Source organism: Microtus pennsylvanicus, chromosome 8 (genome assembly GCF_037038515.1).
Source record: "Microtus pennsylvanicus isolate mMicPen1 chromosome 8, mMicPen1.hap1, whole genome shotgun sequence".
In the NCBI taxonomy this organism is placed as follows: Eukaryota; Metazoa; Chordata; class Mammalia; order Rodentia; family Cricetidae; genus Microtus; species Microtus pennsylvanicus.
The window spans coordinates 97,463,943-97,487,790 of record NC_134586.1 but is presented as its reverse complement, the minus strand read 5'-3'; the positions used below and the strand labels follow the sequence as shown (position 1 = coordinate 97,487,790).

At 47.5% G+C, this 23,848-nt stretch overlaps 3 protein-coding genes and 1 non-coding gene across 9 annotated transcripts in view; 3 read left to right on the top strand and 1 right to left on the bottom strand.

The window, feature by feature from the left end:
• The window catches only part of Asap2 (ArfGAP with SH3 domain, ankyrin repeat and PH domain 2), a 151,610-nt gene extending 148,774 nt beyond the window's left edge, over nucleotides 1–2,836 (top strand). For all 4 annotated transcript variants that reach the window (XM_075984073.1, XM_075984072.1, XM_075984075.1 and 1 more), the window contains one exon: nucleotides 429–2,836. In XM_075984073.1, the coding sequence (XP_075840188.1) occupies nucleotides 429–503 (75 nt within the window). In that variant the 3' untranslated portion in view covers nucleotides 504–2,836. The remainder of the gene's footprint in view (nucleotides 1–428) is intronic.
• A 416-nt stretch (nucleotides 2,837–3,252) lies between these two features.
• Nucleotides 3,253–16,254, bottom strand: Itgb1bp1 (integrin subunit beta 1 binding protein 1). 2 transcript variants are annotated; one of them, XM_075984082.1, is made up of 8 exons: nucleotides 16,107–16,254; nucleotides 12,545–12,638; nucleotides 10,844–10,971; nucleotides 8,922–9,000; nucleotides 7,258–7,391; nucleotides 4,797–4,889; nucleotides 4,177–4,326; nucleotides 3,253–3,740 (listed from the first exon to the last, which is right to left on the bottom strand). In XM_075984082.1, the coding sequence occupies exons 3-8, from the start codon at nucleotides 10,913–10,915 to the stop codon at nucleotides 3,669–3,671; spliced, it is 600 nt and encodes a 199-aa protein (XP_075840197.1). In that variant the 5' UTR covers nucleotides 10,916–10,971; nucleotides 12,545–12,638; nucleotides 16,107–16,254; the 3' UTR covers nucleotides 3,253–3,668. The 2 variants fall into 2 exon arrangements, with proteins under 2 accessions (XP_075840197.1, XP_075840198.1); XM_075984083.1 differs by having other exon boundaries at nucleotides 10,844–10,947; nucleotides 16,107–16,198.
• A 41-nt stretch (nucleotides 16,255–16,295) lies between these two features.
• The window catches only part of Cpsf3 (cleavage and polyadenylation specific factor 3), a 31,806-nt gene continuing 24,253 nt past the window's right edge, over nucleotides 16,296–23,848 (top strand). Inside the window, exons 1-4 of one of the 2 annotated variants that reach the window (XM_075984080.1) lie at nucleotides 16,296–16,551; nucleotides 20,568–20,631; nucleotides 22,066–22,163; nucleotides 23,240–23,368. In XM_075984080.1, the coding sequence (XP_075840195.1) occupies nucleotides 16,502–16,551; nucleotides 20,568–20,631; nucleotides 22,066–22,163; nucleotides 23,240–23,368 (341 nt within the window). In that variant the 5' untranslated portion in view covers nucleotides 16,296–16,501. The remainder of the gene's footprint in view (nucleotides 16,552–20,567; nucleotides 20,632–22,065; nucleotides 22,164–23,239; nucleotides 23,369–23,848) is intronic. The other variant, XR_012911653.1, reaches the window with a different exon arrangement.
• On the top strand, nucleotides 18,362–18,486 carry LOC142856617 (small nucleolar RNA SNORA21). Its single transcript, XR_012911665.1, has one exon. It is a non-coding gene; the product is annotated as a small nucleolar RNA SNORA21 (small nucleolar RNA).

The window sequence follows — 23,848 nt, the reverse complement described above, 5'->3', positions numbered from 1 at the left end:
TATCATAAACATGGTTGAGATTACCCATGGGATTATACATAAAAATTTATGCTATTTACCCAGACTGAATTTTTTTAAAGCCTTTCTACAAATGCCTGATGAAATAGGAATGGGGCCACATCGTTACTTTGGCCAAGTTTTATGACTTTGAGTACAGTTTCCTCATTCACAGACGAAGTGGGAGTGGATCCAAGATGACTCCCCTGGTGTCTTCCGTCCTGCTGTGGCCCGGGGGCAACATCTCTCTGCTCCCTGTAGCCTCTGAGGGTGTATGAGGCTTGCGGAAGGAGACAAGCACAGGTGGGAAGGAAAGAAATGGCTTAGCTGTTTTTCCGTCATTCTCGGGCAGAAGAAATTCCTCTGCACAAGCAAGTATGTGCTGCCCCTCTGAGTCGCTAACGTTTATGACCCAAACTTGCTCGTTTCAGATCGGCCACATCGATGGAGACCCCAGCCGCAAAGGAGCCTTTCCTGTCTCTTTCGTGCACTTTATTGCTGACTGAGTTGCTACTGAGCAGAAGGCCTTTCTTTCATCACGACGTTCCATTTTGTCATTGATACCAAGACTGGCTATAGCCAGTCTCCTGGATCCTGCCGTATGGCCGCCCATCGTCTCATAGTACCATTTTGTTCTAAAAACTCAAAGGCAGTTTTTATATTCAAGCGGATTCTTTTTTATAGGTTGTGGTTTTCATGCAACATTGCTATACTTTTACTAGGAAAAGCCAAATGTCCTAAGAGCAAGGAGGCAAAAGGCTATTTTAACTCTAGACCCAGGATCCTGCATTTTCAGGAGTAGCTAAGCCTAAAAATGCTTAGACGAATTTGGGGATTCCTTAGCTTTCCTTAGCGCGGTTGTGCCATTGCTTAGCTTTGGCACTATCGGTTCAGCAGGCCGGAACCGTGCTGCTTCAGTCTGTTGCCCTGAACTTTGTCCACAGATGCCATCCATTCCCCTGTAAGACATATTCCTCTGAAACCCAGCCAGTGTCTGTTTAAAGCAACTTGGCAATTTACACATTAGCCTTGTACTTTTCCGGCCCCAGCCCAAGGTGGCAGCTGCCATGATCTCCTGCATGTATGTATGACCCGTTGTCGTGGACAGTTGTACCTGGCATACTACTGATGGGCTATTAGGACATCGCACTTTTAGCAGTCTGATCTGCGCCAGTATTCTTAAATTGCAGTTCCTGAATTTGGTTGAAAACTGAGGATGATGGATTGCAAAAGGCCCTTGAAATCAGCTTGTGTGCCCTAGGTGTTTTAGGATTTGCCTCCTTCAACGTCCCCCGTCACTCAGAAAGCAACTGTACACGAGTAGGTGCGGGCCACAGTGAGAGGCAGATGCCTCATTGTGTCCTGGTGTGTGCCACTGCCTTCCCCTCCCAGCCCCCAAGGACACCTGCTCTGCTTAGTGTCTTGTCTTTAATAGGATTCTCCAAAAGGAATGGTAGCCACACTGTTTTTAGCCTGTTCAGTTGTTTGTATTCAAGAGCATATCAGAAATCTGTAGATCCTGGGGAGCCCAGTACCCCCCAGACATCCCAGTTACACTATGTAAGGCCTCACGTAACTTTGAAACTTACAATATGTGGGGTGGGGGTGGGGGACTAGGTTGTATATGATAGAAATCAAAACTCATTTGTTTCATGAACTTGACTGCCATACCTCTATTGATAACTGTAAGCATAAAAGTCACGGTAGAGAGATGGGAAATTCTGGCACGCTTTCGGAATAAAGAGGCGAGTATAGGGTGTGAACCGGAGCTGGAGTGTGAGCAAAAGGAACGGACTGAAGTGTAGGCTTGGCAACAAGGCAGTGATGCTGTCGAGGTGACACCTGATTGAAGCAGCTCCGTCTGTACTCTCTGCGCAAGGCTCTTACGAGCACGGAGCTTCCCTTTCTTTGTCTCAGAGCAATCAGGACAAACTGGAATGTTTTATGATGCTATATAGTGATTGCCTCCTGTCTTTCAGATTCTGGGTAAAAACATGTTAGATCTGTATTTAAGGTCAGTCTCTCCCCCGCCCCTTCTCAACACTACTTGTTACGTTCACTACTCTCATTTCTGTCGTTTAAGCCCTTTTAGCCACTCTTCTCGTAGACCCGAGAGGATGGGCAGATGCATTTGCACAGTGTATCTCTTTTACAGTGCCCCCACCCCCCACGCATCTGTATTGTCCTCTTTGGTGACCTGGTGCCAGCTCTCTCTCTGAGGAATCACGTTGATGTTTATCAACATTAGAACTCCGGTCCCAAGCTAACCTATCAGGTTCACTGGTACTTAAATGCCTAGGAAACATTTTCCCACTTTCTGGTGGTGCTACTGTGTGGTAACGGATAGTGCTTTCTACCAGAAGAGAAATTTAATCGACTTCCCTCCTATTATCCTTTCTTATTTGCTCTCTGCAAACTGAGAAGAAAAAGTAACTGAAAGGAAAACATTGTAGATATCTATTTATATTTAAAGTTTACATTTCTTGAGTGTCGGCCGTGGAATTCGGGCTTCATTTTTATTTTTATTTTATTTTTTTGCCACTTTCCATCAGGTCTGACTTGGAGGGAAGAGGACTCAGAATATGGTGCACAGACTAGTGTGATCTGTTGAGGGTGAGGATGAACTGCAGCCTAGAAAGCTATTTTGAGATGTGTGATACTCGATTCATTCACTCGGTTACTTTGGTCTAGTTGCAGCGCAACTGTATATACTGTATAACCTAAACGGATTATTTTCATTGTCCTAATGCAGTGATTTATAATTAGAGCATGTTTAATAAATTGACTTCCTGTTAACCAGTCATTTGACTGGAAAAAAAATAAAGTACTTTTAAATGGACATGGTTTTCCTCTGTCAAGTATTAGCTCTTGGCACTTGGCAGAGAGGGTGTGAACCATAAGATCCTTTTAAACCCATTTGTGAAAACCAGCAGATGCCCTCCAAGGTCCTCTGGACTCTGAGATGAACTCCCGAGTGCAGGGTAGTATACGGATGGGACCCTTCAGTTAGGGTGCTTTTCATCTTGACACTGCTGTCGCTACTCCAAGGTCATGTGAAATCGAGGTCCCTAGTTCACGCCTATGCCTGCCCCTAACCCAGACTTCCAAGCAAGTAACCCCGAGTCTCTGGGTCGGTACAGTATGCAAGTCTCATTCAGTCGTCTATGAATAGATGCAATCGTCTATGATACATCAGTATTAAGTAAGTCTGGGTACATTTTAAAAAGACAACAGAAGTTTCTTTATCTTATTTTTAGATTTTATTACATGTATGCATTGACTGGCTGCATGTATGTATTGTACACCACATGTATGCCTGGTACCTGAGGAAGCCAGAAGGGGAAGTCAGCTCTCTTGGAACTGGAGTCACCGGCAGTTTTGAGCCACCTTGTGGGTGCTGGGAACTGAACCCAAGTCCTCTGCAAGTGCTCTTAGCCATCTGTCCAGCCTCAAGGTTTCCTTTTAGCCCAGAAAGTAGGTAATTTATTGGAAGTTATCCTACTGTTAGTGACACCTTTGCGTGGCCACTGATATTTCACACGTTACACTTCCTTTAGAACACTGGGTCGGGGCTTTACGCCCTCTCGTAGGTCACCACTGCAGATCCAAAGCAGGAAGATGCAGGACCAGGCGAGCTCTCAGATGGGCCAGTTTCCATGGGACTACAGAGGTCAGGACTTGTCAGATGTCAACACAGAGTCAAAGGCTGTGGATAAGACCTTGCAGATTGCTTGGGCTTGCTCCTGCATTGTACGAAGAGAAACACTGCTGCAAATATGATCAAAACAAAGTGCACAGGATTCTCAAGGAAATGGACAAAAAGACAGAGTGAGAACAGAGATGATACATCTCTCTGGAAACTATCTGACTTTCCCGAATTCCTCATTACTTCCCCTGAAATCTACAGCACCTGCCCAACCCGTGAACATTCCTGAGATGGACAGACAGTAATGGCTGCTACTAAGCCCTGAGCCTGAGAGGATGGTGGCTCAGGAGTGGAGGGAGCCCTGACCCAGCCCGGGTCAGTGTTGGTTGCTCGGCAGGAGCAGTACCCAGCCTGAGTAGCTGCTGACCCAGGGTTTACTCCTGCTTGCTGATGACCACTTGGGAGAACCTTTGCAAGCTGTGGGAGAGTCACAGTCACCGTGTCACCTGCTGAACAAGAACAAGATGTCTCACCAGGCTGTTACACTGGTAAACCCACAGGCTGTATTCTTCATTGCTTGCATCTGTGGTCTTGAGTGCCAGCAAGCTCTTCCCGGCTCCTAGGCCATCGTCGTAGCACACCATCCGGATGATTAAATACAGGGCATGCCTATGCAGAACACCCTGTGGAAATCACAAGACCTTCAGAAAGCTGGGACATGGCTGCCAGCGTTTCGCAGTTCTCAGAAAACACATTTTCCCCATGTAAAGTGCACTGGGAGGCTTGAAAAGACGGGTCCGTAGATCTGGGAGAAAGAACTACACAGCTTCCCAGCCCAAGGGACCCTGGTATGCCTAGTTATGGGGTCGCTTGCTCTCGGGATCCCAGAGAAATAGGAACAAGGTCAGCTATCCTGTCCTCACCTCTGCCTTGCCTCCACGTCAACCAACAGCTACTTTCAAATGACATGGAGTCCCTACATGACACACACTGGGTGCCTGCACATATGTGGGAAATACAAAAGAAGCCCCTGCTGTCCCTAAGGAACAGGCAGAGCTTAACACCAGCAACCACCCAGGACCCGGGAGACCCAGGTCCAAGTGCACCCTGAAAGGCTAGGGCTCCGGTTCCCTAGAATGGGCGCTGCACTTACATGCTGATCCGTGGTTGAGACTTTTATGCCATACTTGGAAACGCCCAGAATGAACTCCTCCTCCAGGGGAACAAAAGGCAACTTTCCATCTTGCTGCAGAGTGGAAATAAATCACAGTGCACACATTAAAATGGCACAGTCCCCTCAAGTTTGATTAGTTGCTTCTGGTCTCTGGTTGTCACAGTCTTGGGCTCTTTAGGGGTTCCGTCTACACAAGCATTTCCCCCAAATTCAGATCGATCCTCTCTGTACTGTTCTGTCCTTTGTGATGTAAACCCTAATGACAAATGGAGATCCTAGCCACAGATCCTGGTGACATTAAAATACTTACACTATTAAACCAGGAATGTTGGCACAAGCTTTTAGTCTCAGCACTCAGGAGGCAGAGGTAGGAGGATTTTGTGAGTTCAAGGCCAGCCTGGTACGCAGTTTCAGGACAGCCAGGACTGTGTGTGTGCCTTGTCTTAAAACAAGCAAAGTTTACACTATTTAGATTTACAGATCCTCAAAGCTCATCTTCATGTCAGCACAAGGAGTGAAGAGGAAGTTGGGTAGCGGGGGACATGGTGTTTTCCGACTGCTGAGATACATTTTGCTAGCTAAGGATCCCAGGGCTCCAGGTGACAAGCTGTTGATGAGTTAACAAAGCTCAGAAAGTCATCTATCAGCAGGATGAGCTCTTGAGAAACAAAGCAGCGGGTGATAACCGATCATACCCATCAGCCGGCCTCATCTACCTAAGAATGCTGCCTAATTTGTCTTCTCTCAAAAAGATATTGCTGGCAGATAATAGGTGTTCTGCATTGCAAATGCTTTTGTGGAATTGATGAATTACAGTAATTGAGCCATGGCCAGATGCCTCAATTTCTGGCCCTCTGAGTATCTGTAATGCCTTGCCAATCATTCTCACAGATCTCAGACTCAAAATAATGTGGCTGTCAATAATGGCGCTTTATCAAATAAAAGCTCTGCAGTGGATGAGCCATCCAGCCATTCTCAAAGAACGGAGGGAGCGCTAATATAATTTTGAACATCTTTCATATAACAGAGTACTTGTCACTTAGGCTGTTTGAATGACCATATTCCAAGTCTTATGCAGTGATAAGAACAGGCTCTATCAAAAGTTCTGCTAAATTGCAAATTAGAGTCACTATTTTTCCTTGTAAGTACCTTTCTTTATGACTACAAAGATAGGAGTCAGTAGGCCCAGTCTCTGTGACTAAGAGACTTTGGGTTCTCTGTGTTGTCCTGGATGTTCTGGGGCTCTTCCTATACAAACTATGATGGCCTTGAACTCACAGAGATCCACCTGTCTCTGCCTCCTGAAGTGTAAATGTATGAGTATAGATCTCATATTTATTTATTTATTTATTTTGGGGTTTCCGAGACAGGGCTTCTCTGTGGAATAGTCTTAGCTGCCCTGGAACTAGCTCTTGTAGACCAGGCTGGCATCAAACTCATAGAGATCTGCCTGCCTCTGCCTCCCAAGTGTTGGGATTAAAGGTGTGCGCTACCACTGCCCAGCATAATTTTATTTTATAAACAGTATGGTGCTACCTTAATTTTGCTACATGTAGAATTTTGTAAGATATAAATATATATAATTATAAGATATCTATGTATCTATCTATCAATGTATGTGGGTGTTTTGCCTGCATGTATGTATATGTGCCATGAGCATGCAGTACCTGGGGAATCCGGAAGAGAGGGTTGGTCCTCTGGAACTGCAGTTAAGGTGGCTGTGAATGCCATCTTGGTCCTGGAACAGAACCTGGGACCTCTGCGGAAGCAGCCAGAGCTTTTAGCCACCAAGATACCTCTCCAGCCCTATGATAATTTTTTGTATTTTTATTTTCCTGAACTGAGTACATTTTTGAAGCCCCTCTCACCTTAATTCTTGTAGAAATGGATTATAAAAAAATGAGACACATGCTGGGCTTGGTAGTACACACCTTTAATCCCAGCATTCATGAGGTAGAGGCAGTTGGATCTCTGAGTTCAAGGCCCGCCTGATCTAGAGTTCCAGGACAGCCAGAACTACAGAAAGTAACTATCTGGAAAAAACAAAACAATAACAACTAAAGAAAAGATATTTTTGGTCCATGTCATGAGTTTTTAAATCAGTGAAACCATTTCAGTAGAGAAAGGCTTTGACAGATTGTTTTAGAAGAATCTATCGTCCAAGCAGTGAGCACAATCAGTTCTTCAGTAAACCAGGAGCCAGGTCAACCAGATAATGTAAACGTTTTATGCCTGGGTAAAGAAACTTTCCCCCATGCGGCTCCATGTCAGGGCACCTTGCACAGTCTAAGACAAAGCTGCCCCAGGATGAGCGCCAGGCTCCAGCCACAGATGGTGAGCACCGTGCAGTGGACCCAGGGAAACATTCTCCTTCAACATACGTTCAGCACCAGCACAGCCAGAGGCTTCCACCGGAGTCAGGTTTTGTCCTGTCACTCACCTGGGCGACATCTATGTAGTTTATCAGGTCTAGTGGTCCTTGGAGACTCTTCCCCTGAGACATGTCCAGTTTCTCGATGGCACCAACATACTTTATTCGAAACTCGGCACACGTGTCTAAACTGTTGCTTTGTCCTAAGATTATAATAGAAACGAACAACAGTACCTACTTTACATAAGGTTTTCTCTTTTTAGAAGATTTCTTTTGATTTTACTTGTGCAGGTGCTTTACCTGCAAAGGCCAGAAAAGGGGAGCGGATCCCCTGGACTTGGAGTTGCAGACAGTTGTAAGCTGCCATATAGTACCTGGGAATCAAACCAGGGCCCTCTGCAAAAGCAGCCAGTGCTCTTAGCCATCCCTGGCCCGTTTCAAACAAACCAATTTTGAAACAAACTCACTCTGTTCACCAGGATGGCTCAGAAGCACAGAAAGCTGCCTGTCCCAGTCTCTCAGAGTGCTGGGATTAAAGGCATACTCCACCACCAAGTTAGCTTTTTGTTTTTTTGTTTTTTTTAACTGGCTTTCGAAGCAGGGTCTTAACCATCTAGCTCTGGCTAGCTGGAACTTACTATGTAGACCAAGCTGGCCTCAAACTCAGAGATTCACCTGCCTCTAAGCACTGGGATTAAAAGTGGGCACTTCCATGCCTGCGTCTGCACCCAGCTTCTTAGCTACTAGTTTCTAAATGGAAGATTTCTTGGTATAACAGGGAGGAACTTAAAATTTTATTAACACTCTTTCCTCAACGATCAACTGATATAGAAAAGCCTCAATGACTGGGGCAAATAAATACTGATAACCTTCATTTCAAAATGAGTAAAAATTTAAAAGTCAACTAGATAGGAAATGCTACCTTATAATATATAACTACTACTTTGGGTTCCTTCTACTTTATTTCATGATTCAGGACGCCTGCTCTATCATTCAGATCTATATATTTGAACATGTATATATAGGATAAAGTCAGAAGTCCCGTAACAGATGGCAACAAACTCTAGCTAGTTCGGAAACTCCCACCAACCACTTGTGACACCTGCCATGCTAAGGAAGTGCAGTGCAATTATGTTCACTCTATTTGTGTATGGAAACAATGCCAACCTCTTGACACCCGGAGGTCAAGATAATGACTTCTATGTGACAACATTAGTTTAGGTATAGTGAGAATGAATGCACTGTACTTCCAATTACCAGCTATTTATAGAGCTCGATTAGGAGTCTCTTAATTTCTAAGGCGCTACCAATTTCATGCGGCTGTGTCTGGGACAAATGGCCTCATTTGCCTGTGTCAGCTGTCATCTCAGTGAGGGTCTCTGGAGGCAGCCTTTGAGGTTAGTGGGTCCTAAACCCTTCGCCACTAACACCTGCCCAATCCCTAAAACCATTTAAGCCCAAATATAATTCAGTCTCTGCTACCTATTAAAAGGCGGTTTTGAAACTGCTAAGTCCTTGGCCCAGATGCTTTCAAATGCTTGCTCTCAGATGCACTGAGGACACTTTGCGTGCCTTTGGCAGGCTCCTATCACACCGCCCTTCCCCTGTCTCACCAAGTCTGAACTGCCCAGAAGTGGCAAGGGGAGAAAAACCAGGAAAGGAGACCTAGCTCTGCCACACAGAGCTACGAGAATAAACACAAGGTCAGCCATCAGATCACCCGGCCCTCATACCTGAGCTTTTGGTGGAGTCCGTATCAAGGCTGGCGACAGTGCTGGATCTTGAAAGACCCCCGAGGCTGGAATCCACAGACTGAGAAGAAACACAGTAAGACGTATGTATGTCTTCTCTGATGCAAGTTCTTACTAAGCTGAGCTGACACAGTATCTGGTCAAGTGTTCAAGCAGACTGACTGCAGCTGAAGACATTTTCCACAGCAACACATGACACATGACTGCTCTGGAAACCACGTGACACCAGATACACATGTGGTCAGCATCTTCAGTTTAGGGCTCAGCCACTAGCTCCCCTCTCTGACTCTGCCTTATACTCGGAGCCTCTGCTGTCCTGTTATTTCCATGGAACCTCAAAGAACCCCTGTGTAGAAAGCCAGCCGGTGAGCAACGTCACTGTCCAGCTCTGAGAGAAACCAAATGTCCCCGTTCCTAATCTGGTCCTATGCAATTATCCCCCTAGTTTCTGGCTGCAGCAGGCTCGTGGTTGTCAGACAGCATGGCTGTAGATGTAAACAGAACAACAAAACGACATGCTTGGTTCCACCAGACTCCACTGTTGGTGTCACTGTGTCTTTAGAAAAGGGCTCAGGGAAAGCCTGATTTAGAAGGTGTGTGCTCCATAAATCCGCTGGTACTGCCAGGCAGCCTTCAGTCTCTGGTCCATAGGACTTAACTGAGCTTGCTGTGAGAGGCTGTTAAGTGCACAACGAACCCTAGACTCCGGGAGATCTCACCCCTCAGTGCCTGCAATTTTTATCTTTTAAAGATAATATTTTATGAGCTGCTGAAATGGTACAGCTTTTCTAGAGGACCTGAGTTCAGTTCCCAGCACCCACAGCAACTCAGAACCATTGCTCCAGTCTCTGGGTTCCAGTGCCTTCTTTTAGACTTTGTAGGCAGCCACACTCCCCTGCATATAACTCCCCATTTATACAGAGATAACTAAAAGTAAATCTTGAAAAAATAATTAAATAAAAAGTATAGTCAGGCATTTTGGCCCATGCATGTAATTCCCGCACATGGGAGGGGAGGATCAGGAGAGGAAGGTTATGCTGCAGGGCTCCTTGCTGTGAGTATGAGGCCAGCCTGAGCTACCTTGGACCCTATCTGCAGGAGGAGGAGTAGAAAAGAGGCTGCATGCAAGTCACTGAGGTAAGGGCACTTGCTGCCCAAGTCTGACAACCTGAGTTCAATCCCTACACAGTAGAAGCTGTGATATGAACAGAAATGCCCCCCACAGATGCATGTGTTTGAATGCTTGGCCCATAGGGAGTGGCACTGTTAGGAGATGTGGCCTTGTTGGAGGAAGTGTGTCACTGTGGAGGCGGGCTTTGCAGTCTCCTATGCTCAAGCTGCAATCAGCACACAGTTCACTTCCTGTTGCCTGCAGAGCAAAGATGTAGAATTCTCAGCTCTTTCTCCAGTACCATGTCTGTCTGCCTGCATGCCACCATGCTCCCTGCCATGATGACAATGGACTAAACCTCTGAACTGTAAGCCAACCCCAATTAAATGTTTTCCTTTATAAGAGTTGCCATGGTCATGGTGTCTCTTCACAGCAATAGAAACCCTAACTGGGACAGAAGCCTAGATCTAATTCCTGCCAACTGTTCCTCTGACCTCCACATGTATGCTGAGGCACACACTCACCTCAATCTCTCAAACAAAAAGTTTAAAAAGTATTTTTTTAAAAAAATATTAAATCAGTGTGTTTTAATGATACCACACATAGCTTTAGTCCCATTTAGTTGAATGAATTTAAGAATTTCAGAAAATTACCAAAATAATAAAGTTTGAGCAAACACAGAGTGTCAGGTAAGGTGATGACTCGGGTCCTGGCATGGCCAGCACTCTGCCCAGAGCCAATTAGGAGTGCCGCCCTCAGCGCTCTGTGCCTCTGACCCGCCCTCTTCTCTAACCTTGCTCTTTGTGCTGATTTCACTGCTCTGGGAACTGCTGCTGCTGTGCCGCTTCTTGCCTTTGCGAAACATCTTTCACCATAGCTTGATCCCAAGATGACGCCCTGGAGGAAGAAGTGTTTCCAGTGCTGTCAAGAAAAGCAACATCAGCCCGGTGGAGGCGCACACGCCTTCAATTCCAGCACTCGGGAGGCAGAGGCAGGCGGATCTCTGAGTTTGAGGCCAGCCTGGTCTATACAGTGAGTTATAGGCCAGCCAGGGCTACATAGATCGGGTCTCCAAAACAAAACAAAAAAAAGCAAACAGAAGGAAAATCAGCAACAGATCATGTTCCGCACAGCACAGACAGAAACCATCAGCCTTTCCAGGCCTGTGGATGTGTTTGCCTTACTTCCCTCGGGTGCTGCTCTGGGAATGTGGCTTTGTGGTTCAGCACTTGCCCAGCAATGTGTGAGAACCTGGCTCACTCCCTATTGCTCCCTTAAAGACTTACAGAAGGCAAGGACAGTTAGAGTGCCTGCTGCCTGCTAGAGGACCTGATTTCGGTTCCCAGCACTGACCTCAGGTGGCTCAAAACCACCGCAGTCCTAGCTCCGGAGGAACCAGTGTACTTTTCTGGTCTCTGATGTTTAACTGCATACCTATTGTGTATGCACACAAAGGACACATACACATTAAATACATACATATATGCATACATAAAATTTACAAAAAACCAGGGTAGCAGAGTTGGCTCAACGGTGAAGAGCAGTTGCTGAGTTCAGCTCCCAGCACCCACACGGCAGCTCACAAAAGTCCACAACTCCAGTTCCAGGGAATCCAATGCCTTTTCTGGCCTCAGGCAACAGGCACACATGTGGCTCATATACATACATTACAGGCAAAACACTAATACACATAAAAACAAGTAATTATTTAAAAAATTTACAAAATGTGAACAAAAAACCCTGTCAGCAGTCATAGCTGAAAAGTACTTTTTTCTCAGACAAACACACATCGCCCAGTTCTCAAAGATCCAGATAGATGCCTTACTTTTCAGTTGATTCAGAATGACGAAAATAAAACATATGACACATTATCAACCAAGATACTGAGATCCAGTGACCTCAGGTACTTGGGAGAGTGGCAGGGTAAGAGCATCTGCACATCCTAGATGAAGACTGTGCCAACACTCACACACACACACACTCACGCCCCTAGTGATGTGAGACAGGGTCTCTCAGGCTAAGCTGGCCTTGATCTCAATGTATGACCTAGGATGACCCTGAACTCCTGATTCTTCCACCTCTGCAGAGCTCTAGGATGTAGAGATTATAGGCATGCACCACCACACCCCTTGAGACAGAATCTTGCTGTGTAGCCCAGGCTAAACTTAAACTCATGATCCTCTTGTCGGAGCTTCCCAAGGGCTGGGGTGACAGGCAGGGACTACATTTCATGCCTGAAATGTGCCCTTTTCTTTCCATAGAGAAAGGCCTTTAAGTAAAAATCCAACATAAAAAGCACTCCTAAGAGTCAGCTCCTCACCTCCCTGCACCCAGAAAAAGCAGGAGCTTAAGGAAGGTGGGTACAGTCTACATTTTATAGATGAGGGAGTCCTGACCCAATTTTCAACTCAGAATTTTTGAGGAAGACAATCCTAATACATTTTGCCTAAAACTGATCTCGATAAATCATGTTTTACCAGAACCAAACACTTACTTGGTGTTGTTCTCCAAGGTCCTGCACACAGCGATTTGTACAGCAGCTCCCCTTCCCCTGATGTGCCCAGTCCCTTCCAGGCTGAACAGCGGACCTTGCAGAGGGAGGAAACGGGTAGTGGGTAGAGGACCCAAGTCAGGCTCAGAGCTTCTGCTTGTTCTTGTAGCACCCACTCTCCACCCACCTTCTGGGCTCCTTGCCATGGCAGCCTGCACCTGAGCGTTTGGTCAGCCTCGCACCCAAGCTCCTTCTTAATGCTCACTTTATTTGTAGCAAGAAGGGCTGACTCGTTCACTCAGTCCTGAATGGGCACTGTGGTGATTCCAACAGACGTGGCGCTCTTAGGAGGTGTGGCCTTGTTGGAAGAAGTGCTTCATTTGGAGGCAGACTTTGAGGACTCCTATGCTTACGATACCACTCAGTGTTACAGACCATTTCCTGTTGCCTGCAAGACGTAGGACTCTAACATATTTCTCCAGCACCATGTCTGCCTGTATGTCGCCATGTTCCATCATGATGATAATGGGCTGAACCTCTGAACTGTAAGCAAGCCACCCTAATTAAATGTTTTCCTTTATAAGAGTTGCCGTCGTCATGGTGTCTCTTCATAGCAACAGAAACCCAAAGACAGGTAACAAGCACTTAGGTGCTGGGGACTCATGGCACAAGGACAAAGCTGACCCAGGAGTGTGTGTGTGTGGGGGGGGTGTCCATTTTTAGTGGGAATGAGTAGATCAATAAGAAAAATCCAACTATTGGAGAACAATAATTCCCATGAGGAAAACTGAATGTGAAAAGGCTGTTGACTCCGGGGCAGAAGTTGTCGCACAGGATGGCTCCATACACAAAGACGCCTGTAGGGAGGGGCTGACAGCAGGAGCCCCTATTCCCAGGCCTGCGCCCACCTAGGTTAACCCAGCGGCAGAAAGCACCACGGAGTGTCCGTGACAGTGAAATTGTTGCTTGGTGACATCCGTAGGTGCATTATATTTAGTGCAGACCTCTTGGTATCTACAGAGGATTGGTTCCATAACTGCACCAAATGCCTATAACCCGCACGCACACACCCTGCCCTGCACCAAATGCCTATAACCCGCACGCACACACCCTGCCCTGCACCAAATGCCTATAACCCGCACGCACACACCCTGCCCTGCACCAAATGCCTATAACCCGCACGCGCACACCCTGCCCTGCACCAAATGCCTATAACCCGCACGCGCACACCCTGCCCTGCACCAAATGCCTATAACCCGCACGCGCACACCCTGCCCTGCACCAAATGCCTATAACCCGCACGCGCACACCCTGCCCTGCACCAAATGCCTATAACCCGCACGCGCACACCCTGCCCTTGCACTTTATGTCACTTCTAAATTATTTAGTGTAACTAGGCAAGCACGCGCCACTGGGCTGAACCTCAGCTTATATCTAATGTAAATGCTACAGAACTAGCTGTTATGATGTATTATTTAGAAAATAACAGTAAAGGGAAGGCTCCGCTTATTTGGTACAATGGGATGTCGGTCTTGCTTTCACCATGCAGCTTTAAAACTCTGGCACAGAGCCGGGCAGTGGTGGTGCACGCCTTTAATCCAGCACTTGGGAGGCAGAGGCAGGTGGATCTCTGTGAGTTTGACGCCAGCCTGGTCTACAGAGTGAGTTCCAGGTCAGCCAAGGCTGCTACACTGAGAAATCTTGTCTTGAAAAACCAAGAACAAATAAATGAAATCTGGTTCTATTGTTTGTAGAATCCTGAAGTGTACCCACAAACCCTTGGCAATGATTTGGATATCATGAAAACTTACTTCCCAGCATCAATCCTGGAACTCGAGGGGGAAAGATTATTGGTTAGTCTTTGGTATCTCCTGCTATTCTGGATGCATGTACTTAAGCAAATTACTCTTGGTTCTAAGTTATTCACATATAAAAATGAGCCTGGGGATGCTGTGTCAGCTGGGTGTTACACAGGTTCACCAAATGCAAAACTGTCAAAGACTGAGCATCCCACCCTCCCTCCAGACATGCTCCTCCCTCGTCTCTCCTACTCAGGCAATTAAGCCATCACTGATAGAAGCCAGAAAGTCACCAGTCCCTCCTTGATCTTCAGCCCCCACATCCAATTAAGCACACGGGTCCCAGAGTGCACAGCAGAGCAGAGCTCTCTGCCTCGGCTCTGTAACCAGCCCCACATCTTTGCTGGATTAATGGCATTCTTTGCAACATGAAGGTGATGAATCCTCAATCTACAGAAAATGTCCAATCTGACACATTTAAGGAACCCACAAAGATACTTTGTAGATAAGATGTCTTTACCTTAAAAACAAAAACAAACAAAACACTGCATAGGAGTAGGGTCCCCCTGGAGCTGGTGTTAAGCCACTGGATATGGGTGCTTGGAACTCAGCAAGAGCAGTAGAGGCTGGTAACCACTGAGCCAGCTCTTAGGATAAATGCTCGTGTCCTACAGGACTTGACTGCCCCCACATTTTAGCCAAATCCATGGCAAAGACTTCCTTCAAATACAAGTCAGAGAGCCTGCAGGAAAGCGTTCACTGGCTCCTCACATTAACGGACTAAAGAAGGTCAGATCTCTCTGGCAAGACACTCAAGGCTCTCCACCCACTCTTAAGCTTGTCTTCCACAAGCTGCTACACACTCACTTCATCCCTCAGGAACGCGAAGCCACCTTGGTTCTCAGGGGCACTGCGCTCCCCATGTGCTCTTAGGCTGTGCTCCAACCTTTCCTCCCACAGAACTTATTTCATAAGTCTCCTGGTAGCTACTTGCCTCTCACAACTTACTTCAGGCCTCTTCTAAGAAAGCCTTCCTTGGACGTCCAGGTTGGACTAAAGGACCCACAGCTTGAATGCACACATCAGATCACTGTATTTTAAAAAAATGCCATACTTCTACTGAAAACTCTCACTCTCAACGAACTAGTCCAAGGCGGGGCTGGGGTTGTTCTCGGTGGATAGATAAGCTAGCGGAGGGTACCGAGTATTGACTTGGGAGGTGATTATCCAAAACACAACAAGTACTAAACATCCAGCATCGCCAAAAGCACGCTCTAGAAACTGCTAGCCCTCCCTCCCGCCCAGGAGGAGCAGCCGGGGTCCGCCCGGGTCATCTGTGCCTTCAGCGTAGTGGGAACGCCCAGCTGCGTACACAGGAGGCAGCTGAGCCAGAGATGCAATAACTCGCCCCACAACACAAAGTTAACTTGGGGCCCCAGGCACGAGCAGGCTTCCAAAGCTCTCTGCACACACGCCTCGCACAAGTGAGGATGGAGACAGCCAACCCCAACCCGTGTCGGGGTGCAGCAGCAGTGACAGGGAGGCCTCAGGGCCCTCTCGCTGAGCCTGGTCCTCGGGGAGGCAGGCGGCCGACCTGTCACGGGAACGCGGGTCCCTCCCTGACCCGGGCACCGAGGCTCCTCTTCCTTCTCCCGCTTGGCACTCAGTCGGTGTCTCTGCCTCGGGATGTGGGGTGGGGACGGCGGGCTCCGGGGGACCCCACCCAGGGGGACCCCACCACCCGCGCCGCCCGGCCCAGTTCTCACCTCGCCGCCTGGGCTCGTCCCCGGGCCTCCCGCGCCTCGCGGGGTGTGGGATGGTTCGGCAGCGGCGGCCGGTCTGGCGGCTCCTCCAGTTCGGAATCCAGCTCCGGCTTTGCCACTTCTCCTGCCCCGGTCCGCTAGGCCACGCCCCAGCTCTGCGCAGGCGCAGTCCTTATGCCGCGCCTCCAGTTCCTAAAGGCGCGGAAAGGGGAACCTGCGGAACCGCTGTCTCCGACCGGAAGTTGACGAGACGAGCCCAGCCCTGGGCGCAAGAGCGCGCCGGAAGTTGTGTGTTGGTGGTCGGGGGTTTTTCTTCCTTTGGTTCGCCGTGGCTGTGTTTTCAGTTTAGAGACTGCGGCAACGGGTTCCTGGTCCACGCTGCTCCTGAGACTGCCAGGATGTCCGCGATTCCTGCAGAGGAGAGCGACCAGCTGCTGATCCGACCCCTGTAAGGGACGAGCTAGCGAGGGAGCGTAGCCCCCGGATGTGGGAGAGCCAGGAGGGGTCGCCGCGGAGGCAGCTGCGGGCCCGGTCTCCCAGGCTCACGGGGTTTGGAGAATGTTGATCGAGGGGCTTGCTAGGTTGAATGTCATTTTACTTTTCCTTCAGTCCCAGGGGAGGGTATGTCGGAGTTGAAAAGAAAAGAAAAACCAGGTCGTTGGGCGCTTTCATAGAGAAGGGTTTGCCAATTAGCACCAGCCTGGATCTCGCACAGGGAACCGACAGGTAGAGGAGGGCAGTGCAAGGGAGACCTGCGTCTGTTTAATGATCTCCAGACCCCACGTGCGCTCAGATGGCTGGGGTAATAAAGACGTGGTTTGTGAGTGTGCGCATTCAGAGCTCAGACCTGAGCAGAAGGCGGGAGGAAAATGCAGAGGAGAAAGCAGAGTTGTCACGGAGGGAAAGTGAGCGCTCCGTTACCGTAAAAGTCTGGTTTTAGTGGAAAGGGCTTTCAGCGTTCTGGAATGCTGGCAGAGAATTGCCTCACGCCTGGAAAGGTCAAGAACGTACTGGTGCAGAGGAGCGATTTGACTCCACACACGATTATCGTTCTGTTTTAGATACTAGCTAGCGCCACGTGAATGTGTACATTTTTCAAAAGAGAGAAACCAGATCCTTTATCTATTCATTCGGTAAGATTTACTGAAGCTGGGCGGTGGTGGCGCAAGTCTTTAATTCCAGTACTCAGGAGGCCGAGGCAGGCGAATCAATGTGAGTTCGAGACCAGCCTGGTCTACAGAGCGAGTTCGAGGACAGGCTCCAAAGCTACACAGAGAAACCCTGTCTCAAAAAGCAAAACAAACCAGGGGGAAAAAAATTACTGAGCGCTTACCAATGATTGCACACAAGTGTCCGTGCCGTCCCCCTATATACACTAATCAAGTATCAGATACCTCATATTCAAGTATCAGATACCTCACCAGGCACAGGGTGAGTTCACTGATGCCACTCCTTTGGTTAAATTGTAGAGCAAAGTGTGTGGGGGGAGGGGAGGTGCTGGAATGAGTTTGTAAAAACAGGAGCCAGCTACCTTGGAGTCAGACCTGAAACCCAGTCATTCTATTTAATAGGAAAGTAGCCTTCATGAAGCCACTTCCTCGCATTGTGGGGGGAAGAGCTCATGGGCTGCGCTCCTTTGACGTGTTACAAGGGTATGGAGAGGCATTGTGTTGAGGGTCAGAAAGGCTGAACATGGGACTTCCTGAGATTGAGGCAAGGATATCTCATGCACCCTGGAAATGGAATTGATGTACAACCCGAGTGTTAAAGAATTTGTAGAAATTAAAGGCAGTGTAAAAGCCAGAGTGTTCCAGGGGAACATGAGTGTAGTCCCAACTCATGGCCAAGTTCCTCTGGCTGTGGTTAACAGCAGATGACTTGGGACAGGCTGTCAGGTACCACCTTAGGAAGGACCTTGTGGAGATTCTAAGAGTATTTATCACACCAGTTATAGTAGCCAAGAGATTTGTGAGGTTTTTTTTTTAATTAATTTATTTTGTATACAGTGTTCTGTCTGCATGTATGCCTGCAGGCCAGAAGAGGGCACCAGATTTCATTACAGATGGTTGTGAGCCACCATGTGGTTGCTGGGAATTGAACTCAGGACCTCTGGAAGAGCAGCCAGTGATCTTAACCTCTGAGGCATCTCTCCAGCCCCCTAGCCAAGAGATTTGTATACAAGAGATACAGTATACAAGAGATTTGAAGCAACTTTATAATGCAGTGGGAATTACATTAAAATGTGGCTACTTCCCCTACCCCCTTTAGAAGCACACGCCTTTTGCTAGTGACCCACTGAGCCGTCAAGAAGGGACAGTAAAAATATCACTTTGGGGTGAAGTGGCAACATATGTTATTTGCTTCAATCATCACTGTGACAAGAAAAAAGCAAAAACCAACTCCACTGTGACTGAAAAGATGGATTAATGAAGAAACCCTGGTTGGATGTCATTAAGCTGGGGCAGTTCTGGGTGACAAGTTACTTGTAGCCGGTAAAAGGAGGGTGACGAGGGAGGAAGAATCGGGTTTCCAGAGATGAAGTAAAGTCTTGAGGAGTTTGTAACTGCTCAGGTGTTGTCTGCAGGGACAGTCATGAAGCACAGGGGGTACATTACAGACAAGAGGACAGACGGTGCAGCCGGGACAGAAAGTGTACCAGAGGAATTTTATAACCTTTCTTACAACTGCGGTACCTAATTCCAGAATATTTTCAATACCCCCCCCCTTTTTTAAAGCCCATTAGGAATCATGCTCATTTCTCCCCACCCTCCCTAGCCCTCAGCATCAATCTATTTTCCTTTTCTGGATTTGCCTTTTTGAGGCATTTCCTACAAATGGAATCATACAAGATGAGCCCTTTGTCTTGGTTTCTTTCACTTAGCAGTTCTAAGGCTTCTGATACGGGAGTTTGGCAAACATTTCAGACCCCATAGCTGCACAGCAGTGGACAAGACAGATGTGAATCTTAATAGTGCTGCCATTGTAATATGTGAAGTACTCCATAAATGTATCTGTGTTGCACTGCAGTGAGGTGGGGTGGCAGATTGAGGCTTGCAGTAAAGGATGCATTAGAGTAGGCAGTCAAGAAAGGGTCTGAGAAGGTGAAGCCTGAGCTGAGACTCAGCCGATCTCAAGGAGCCAGTCCAGGAGTGTAAAAACTAGCCCGGCATACTGAACATGCAGTACCTGGCAGATGCCCCAGTAAAGAGGCTTAAATGTCAGGTGTATGTGTCAGAGGTCTAGAATTCAGAACAGTCTGGGCTGTAGATAGAACCTCTGAAGTCATCGACATGTCAGACATGTAAGGACCATGAAGCTGGGAAGAGATCCCAGGAGAGACTTCAGAGGCTAGAGAGTCAAGGCAGATCAGTGGGGGGAAATGGGAAAGCCAGCGAGACAGACTGGAGTGTGGAGTCAGAGGAGCTGGGAAGTGCTTGGTACTTGAAGGAGCCCTTAAACAAGGGAGCTAGTAGCTGCCAAGGGGACCAGTTAAGTAGAGCTGCTTGCTCTTAGCAGCAAGGACAATCTCAGAAAAGCAGCTGGGAGCAGCTGGGGAGTGGAGTGGATGGGAGGGGAGGAAATGCAGAGGACAGCTCTGTGGGGAAGTTGGCTTAGGAATGAAACAGGAATTCCTCTGGATAAGAACCCAGGAGTTTAAACTGGAGCAAAAAACGAGCATGGCATTTATTCACTTTTAAATTTGAGATGGAGGCTCCCTGTGTATCCTGGCTGTTCTGGAACTCTCCCTAGACTAGGCTAGCCTCGCCTTTACCTCCTATGTGCTAGGATTTCAGGAAAGTTCCACCATCATTTCTTCGTCTCTTAATCCGTGGCTAGCCCAGCGTGGATGGGTATGCATGGGTCCATCTCCTACCTGTTTGCTGCCAGACCACAAAGTCTTTGAGGTCTGATTACCTCATGGTGTCAGGCGCACATCTGTTCTGGGCAGTTAGTACCTTGCGTGAGAGCACTGAGTGAATTGTAAGCTAGATTTTTGGGAAAAGATAACCAAGAAGCAGTTATGTTTAGCTTAAGATGTGCGAGAAAGGGGAGGTCTGAAACCATGGGTGACCAAGCTGCTTGGTATAGTGATCTCCAGATGACAGACTGTGACTTGGTGACTTGATCAGAAATGGTTGTTCTAGAAGTGCTGTGTGACTCTGCTCATGTAAATCCTAAATGTCCCTCAGCTCCCAAGGACCACTTTTCACCCCTTCCTATCCCAGCACTCATCCTCTGTTTGAGCTCTGCAACTGTCATCTGTCTCAGAAAATGACCACTGCCATCGCTCGAGGGCTGTTTAAGTCATGAAAGAGTTTTAATTTATGTTGAATGTTACTGCAGTGGAGTGAGATAGGCTTACTGAGCACTGATTTACTCGCTGTAGCTTCTTAGTGCTGGTTTTGTAGGCATTTGGACTGCTTTAATTGCTTTTTAATCATTTTTCCATTTGAATGTTTGCAGTGGCGCTGGACAAGAAGTGGGAAGATCATGCATTATTTTGGAGTTCAAAGGGAGAAAAATCATGGTAAGTATTATTGATGGTATCATTGCAGTTTGGTACTGGAAATTGAACTTGGGGCCTTGTGAATGCCAAGGACATGATCTACCCCTGAATCATACCCTAGCCTGGTGATCATTTGTTCAGTTAAGAAAACAGTGTAGCTCTTCCGTACTGTCTGTTAGGTCTGTCCTAGTGACCAGTTATCTCTGTAGCACCAGCCAAGAGGGGTGTGCATGATGTATGTAGTCAACACTGTGACGAGAGAAAGACTAACACTCTTGTGCTTAGTAACTAAAAGCATTAAGTAACCTAAAAAGATACCTTGTAAGACTGTAAAGCTGCCAACTACATCTGCCAGACTATTGTCTCTTGCACGTCCTTGTCCGCTCCCAAGGTGTGTGGATAACCTGCTGACCCCACCCCTTTGGAAGACATCAAGGATTTAAGTGCCCTGAATGTATGTCAGCTTTCACCGCCCATGAGTGGCTTCAGTCCAGCTGGCGCTCTGCCAGGTCCGTCTCCTTGCCTGGCAGGTGAAGGGCTCAGGAGCCCTGGTTTCTAAGGTCCCAGTGGGGCACTGGCTCTTGCTCCTTTGTTCCCCTCTCTCTTTGTTACACTTCTGTCTTCAAAACACAGCAATATGTGCCTAGAGTCACCAGTTTTAAAAAAATCATTTATCTGAATGGGTGTCTGGCCTATACCGATACCTATGCACTGTGTGTGTGTGCCTGGTGCCCGTGGAAGCCAGAGAGGGCAGTGGATCCCCTGGAAATGGAGCTGTAGTTGATTGTAAGCCTCCATGTGGTTGCTGGGTGTCAAACCAGGTTCCACTGGAAGAGCAGCCAGTGTTCCTAACCACTGAGCCAGCTCTGTAGCACCCACCTGAGTAATTCATTTAAGGATTTATTTATTTTTGTTTTATTTTATTTTATTTATTTATTTGGTTTTTCGAGACAGGGTTTCTCTGTGCTGCTTTGGAGCCTGTCCTGGAACTAGCTCTTGTAGACCAGGCTGGCCTTGAACTCACAGAGATCCACCTGCCTCTGCCTCCCGAGTGCTGGGATTAAAGGCGTGCGCCACTACTGCCCAGCTATTTAAGAATTTATTAACTTGGCAATAAAACCCCATAGAGTAAATCCCCAGTCATCAGCTCGTAGGAATGTGTTGATGCTCTCCCTAATGGGAGAAGTACTTCACACCTACAGACTGGAAATACCGTTTGGTAACAACGAGCTTGAAGAGGAACCCCAGTGATGTCTTGTGTTCTGTATCCCGTGCTGCTAACTGTGAGCTGTGTCTTAAACGTGAGAGCTGCTTTGGGCACAACCTCGTCTTTCATGAGACCGAGGTCCGAGTGCCCACTCCCTGGGCTCCTCTGAATGTGGTCTGTCTGCTGCATGGGTGTTCGTCAGATGTGTAGCAGCTTGAGATCTGTTTGCTGAGATTTTCTTCCTTCAGCTGGACTGTGGGATCCACCCTGGCCTGGAAGGAATGGATGCTCTTCCTTACATTGACCTCATCGACCCCGCTGAGATCGACCTCTTGCTAATCAGTCAGTAAGTTTCCCTTTATTGACAGCGTCACTTCTCAAGCCTTTCTGTGAAGATCAGTCTTCCCAGGATTTGGTGTGGGGTTTTGTTTACATTTATTGTGTGTGTGTGTGTGTGTGCGCGCGCGCGCGCACTTCCCGCAGTGTTCATCGGGAGATCAGAAGACAATGTGTGGGAGCTGCTTTTCCCCTCCCACTGTGGGTCCTGGTGGTTCAACTCTGTGGTCAGGCTTATTGGCAAGTACCTGTATTCTCTGAGCCATCTTGCTGGGCAGATGTTTGTTTTGTTTTCTAATAAGCTGGGAGTGGTGGCACAGGCCTTTAGTCCCAACACTTAGAGGCAGAGGCAGGCAGATCTCTGTGAGTTTGAGACCAGCCTGATCTTCCCTTGAGTTCCATCAGTCAGAGCTGCATAGTGGGACCTCGTCTCAAAAATAAAATGAAAGAAACAAAAGTAAATATTTTCTATTAGGAAACACAGTTTGGGTCTCTAAGTCTAAACCAGCACCGCTGTGTGAGGCTAGAGATGCTGGCTGGGAGATGTGTGTGCCGTGCAGCGAGAGGTGGTGGAAAGCTCATGTCCTCTGTGGCCATCCTCAGCTGACACCGAGGAAGTCTTCGCTGTCTTGTCCCATCCCTCAGTAAGAGCTTCACATAGGTGGTGCACGCCTGTAATGCCAGCACCCGGGAGGCTGAGGACAGAGCATTGCTATGTGTCTGAGGCCAGTGCAGGCGGCACAGCAAGACTGTCTTGAAGAACTTCATCTAAAGATGGTGACACGTTTCAATTTTATTTCACTAAGTTGTTTGTTAAAATTCTGCCAAGTGTAGATTTGTTTTACATTGTCCCCTTCGAATTGATTACTGATAGAGGGGGAGGGAGTATCGAGAAGGCACAGAGGTAGAAGTACTAGCTACCGAACCCGCTGAGACCCCTGTCAGAAAAGGAGAGAATGGACAAGCATCTGCTTGGTCTCCTGGAAGCGCCCTTATGTGCTTGGCACAAGTTGTCCGCTGAGCAGAACCTCGCTGGGGTCCCGGCCTCTAGTGTCCAGAGCACTCATGGCCCTGTTTCCTTGTCAGCTTCCATTTGGATCACTGTGGGGCGCTGCCCTGGTTCCTCCAGAAAACAAGCTTCAAAGGACGGACATTTATGACTCACGCCACGAAGGCTATTTACAGATGGCTCCTCTCAGACTATGTCAAAGTCAGGTGAGTCCTTATCCATTCTTCGATCAAGGGGCATTTAGGTTGTTTCCAGGTTCTGGCTATGACAAACAAAGCTGCTATGAACATAGTTGAGCACATGTCCTTGTGGAACAGTTGAGCATCCTTTGGATATACACCCAAAAGTGAATCTTGAGGAAGGTTGTTTCCTAATTTTCTGAGAAATCGCCACACTGATATCCAAAGGGGCTATACCAGCTTGCACTCCCACCAGTAATGCAGAAGTGTTCTCTTTTCCTCACAACCTCTCCAGCATAAGTTATCAGTATTTTTTATCTTGGCCAATCTAACAGGTGTAAGATGGAATCTCAGAGTTATTTTGGTTTGCATTTCTCTGATGATTAAAAATGTTGAGCATTTCTTTATTGTGGTACATTTGCACAGTAGAGTACTACACAGCAGCAAAAAATGACAACATCTTGAATTTTGCAGGAAAATGGATGGAGCTAGAAAACATCATTTTAA

What these genes read in the sequence shown, in the direction of transcription:
- Itgb1bp1 (XM_075984082.1), bottom strand. Translation starts at nt 10,915, where the DNA reads ATGTTTCGCAAAGGCAAGAAGCGGCACAGCAGCAGCAGTTCCCAGAGC. An exon ending in GGACTCCACCAAAAGCTCAG is followed by an intron (nt 7,392 to 8,921) that starts GTATGAGGGCCG and finishes TTATAATCTTAG; the next exon opens with GACAAAGCAACAGTTTAGAC. An exon ending in TTTACCAGTGTAACAGCCTG is followed by an intron (nt 3,741 to 4,176) that starts GTGAGACATCTT and finishes CGTACAATGCAG; the next exon opens with GAGCAAGCCCAAGCAATCTG.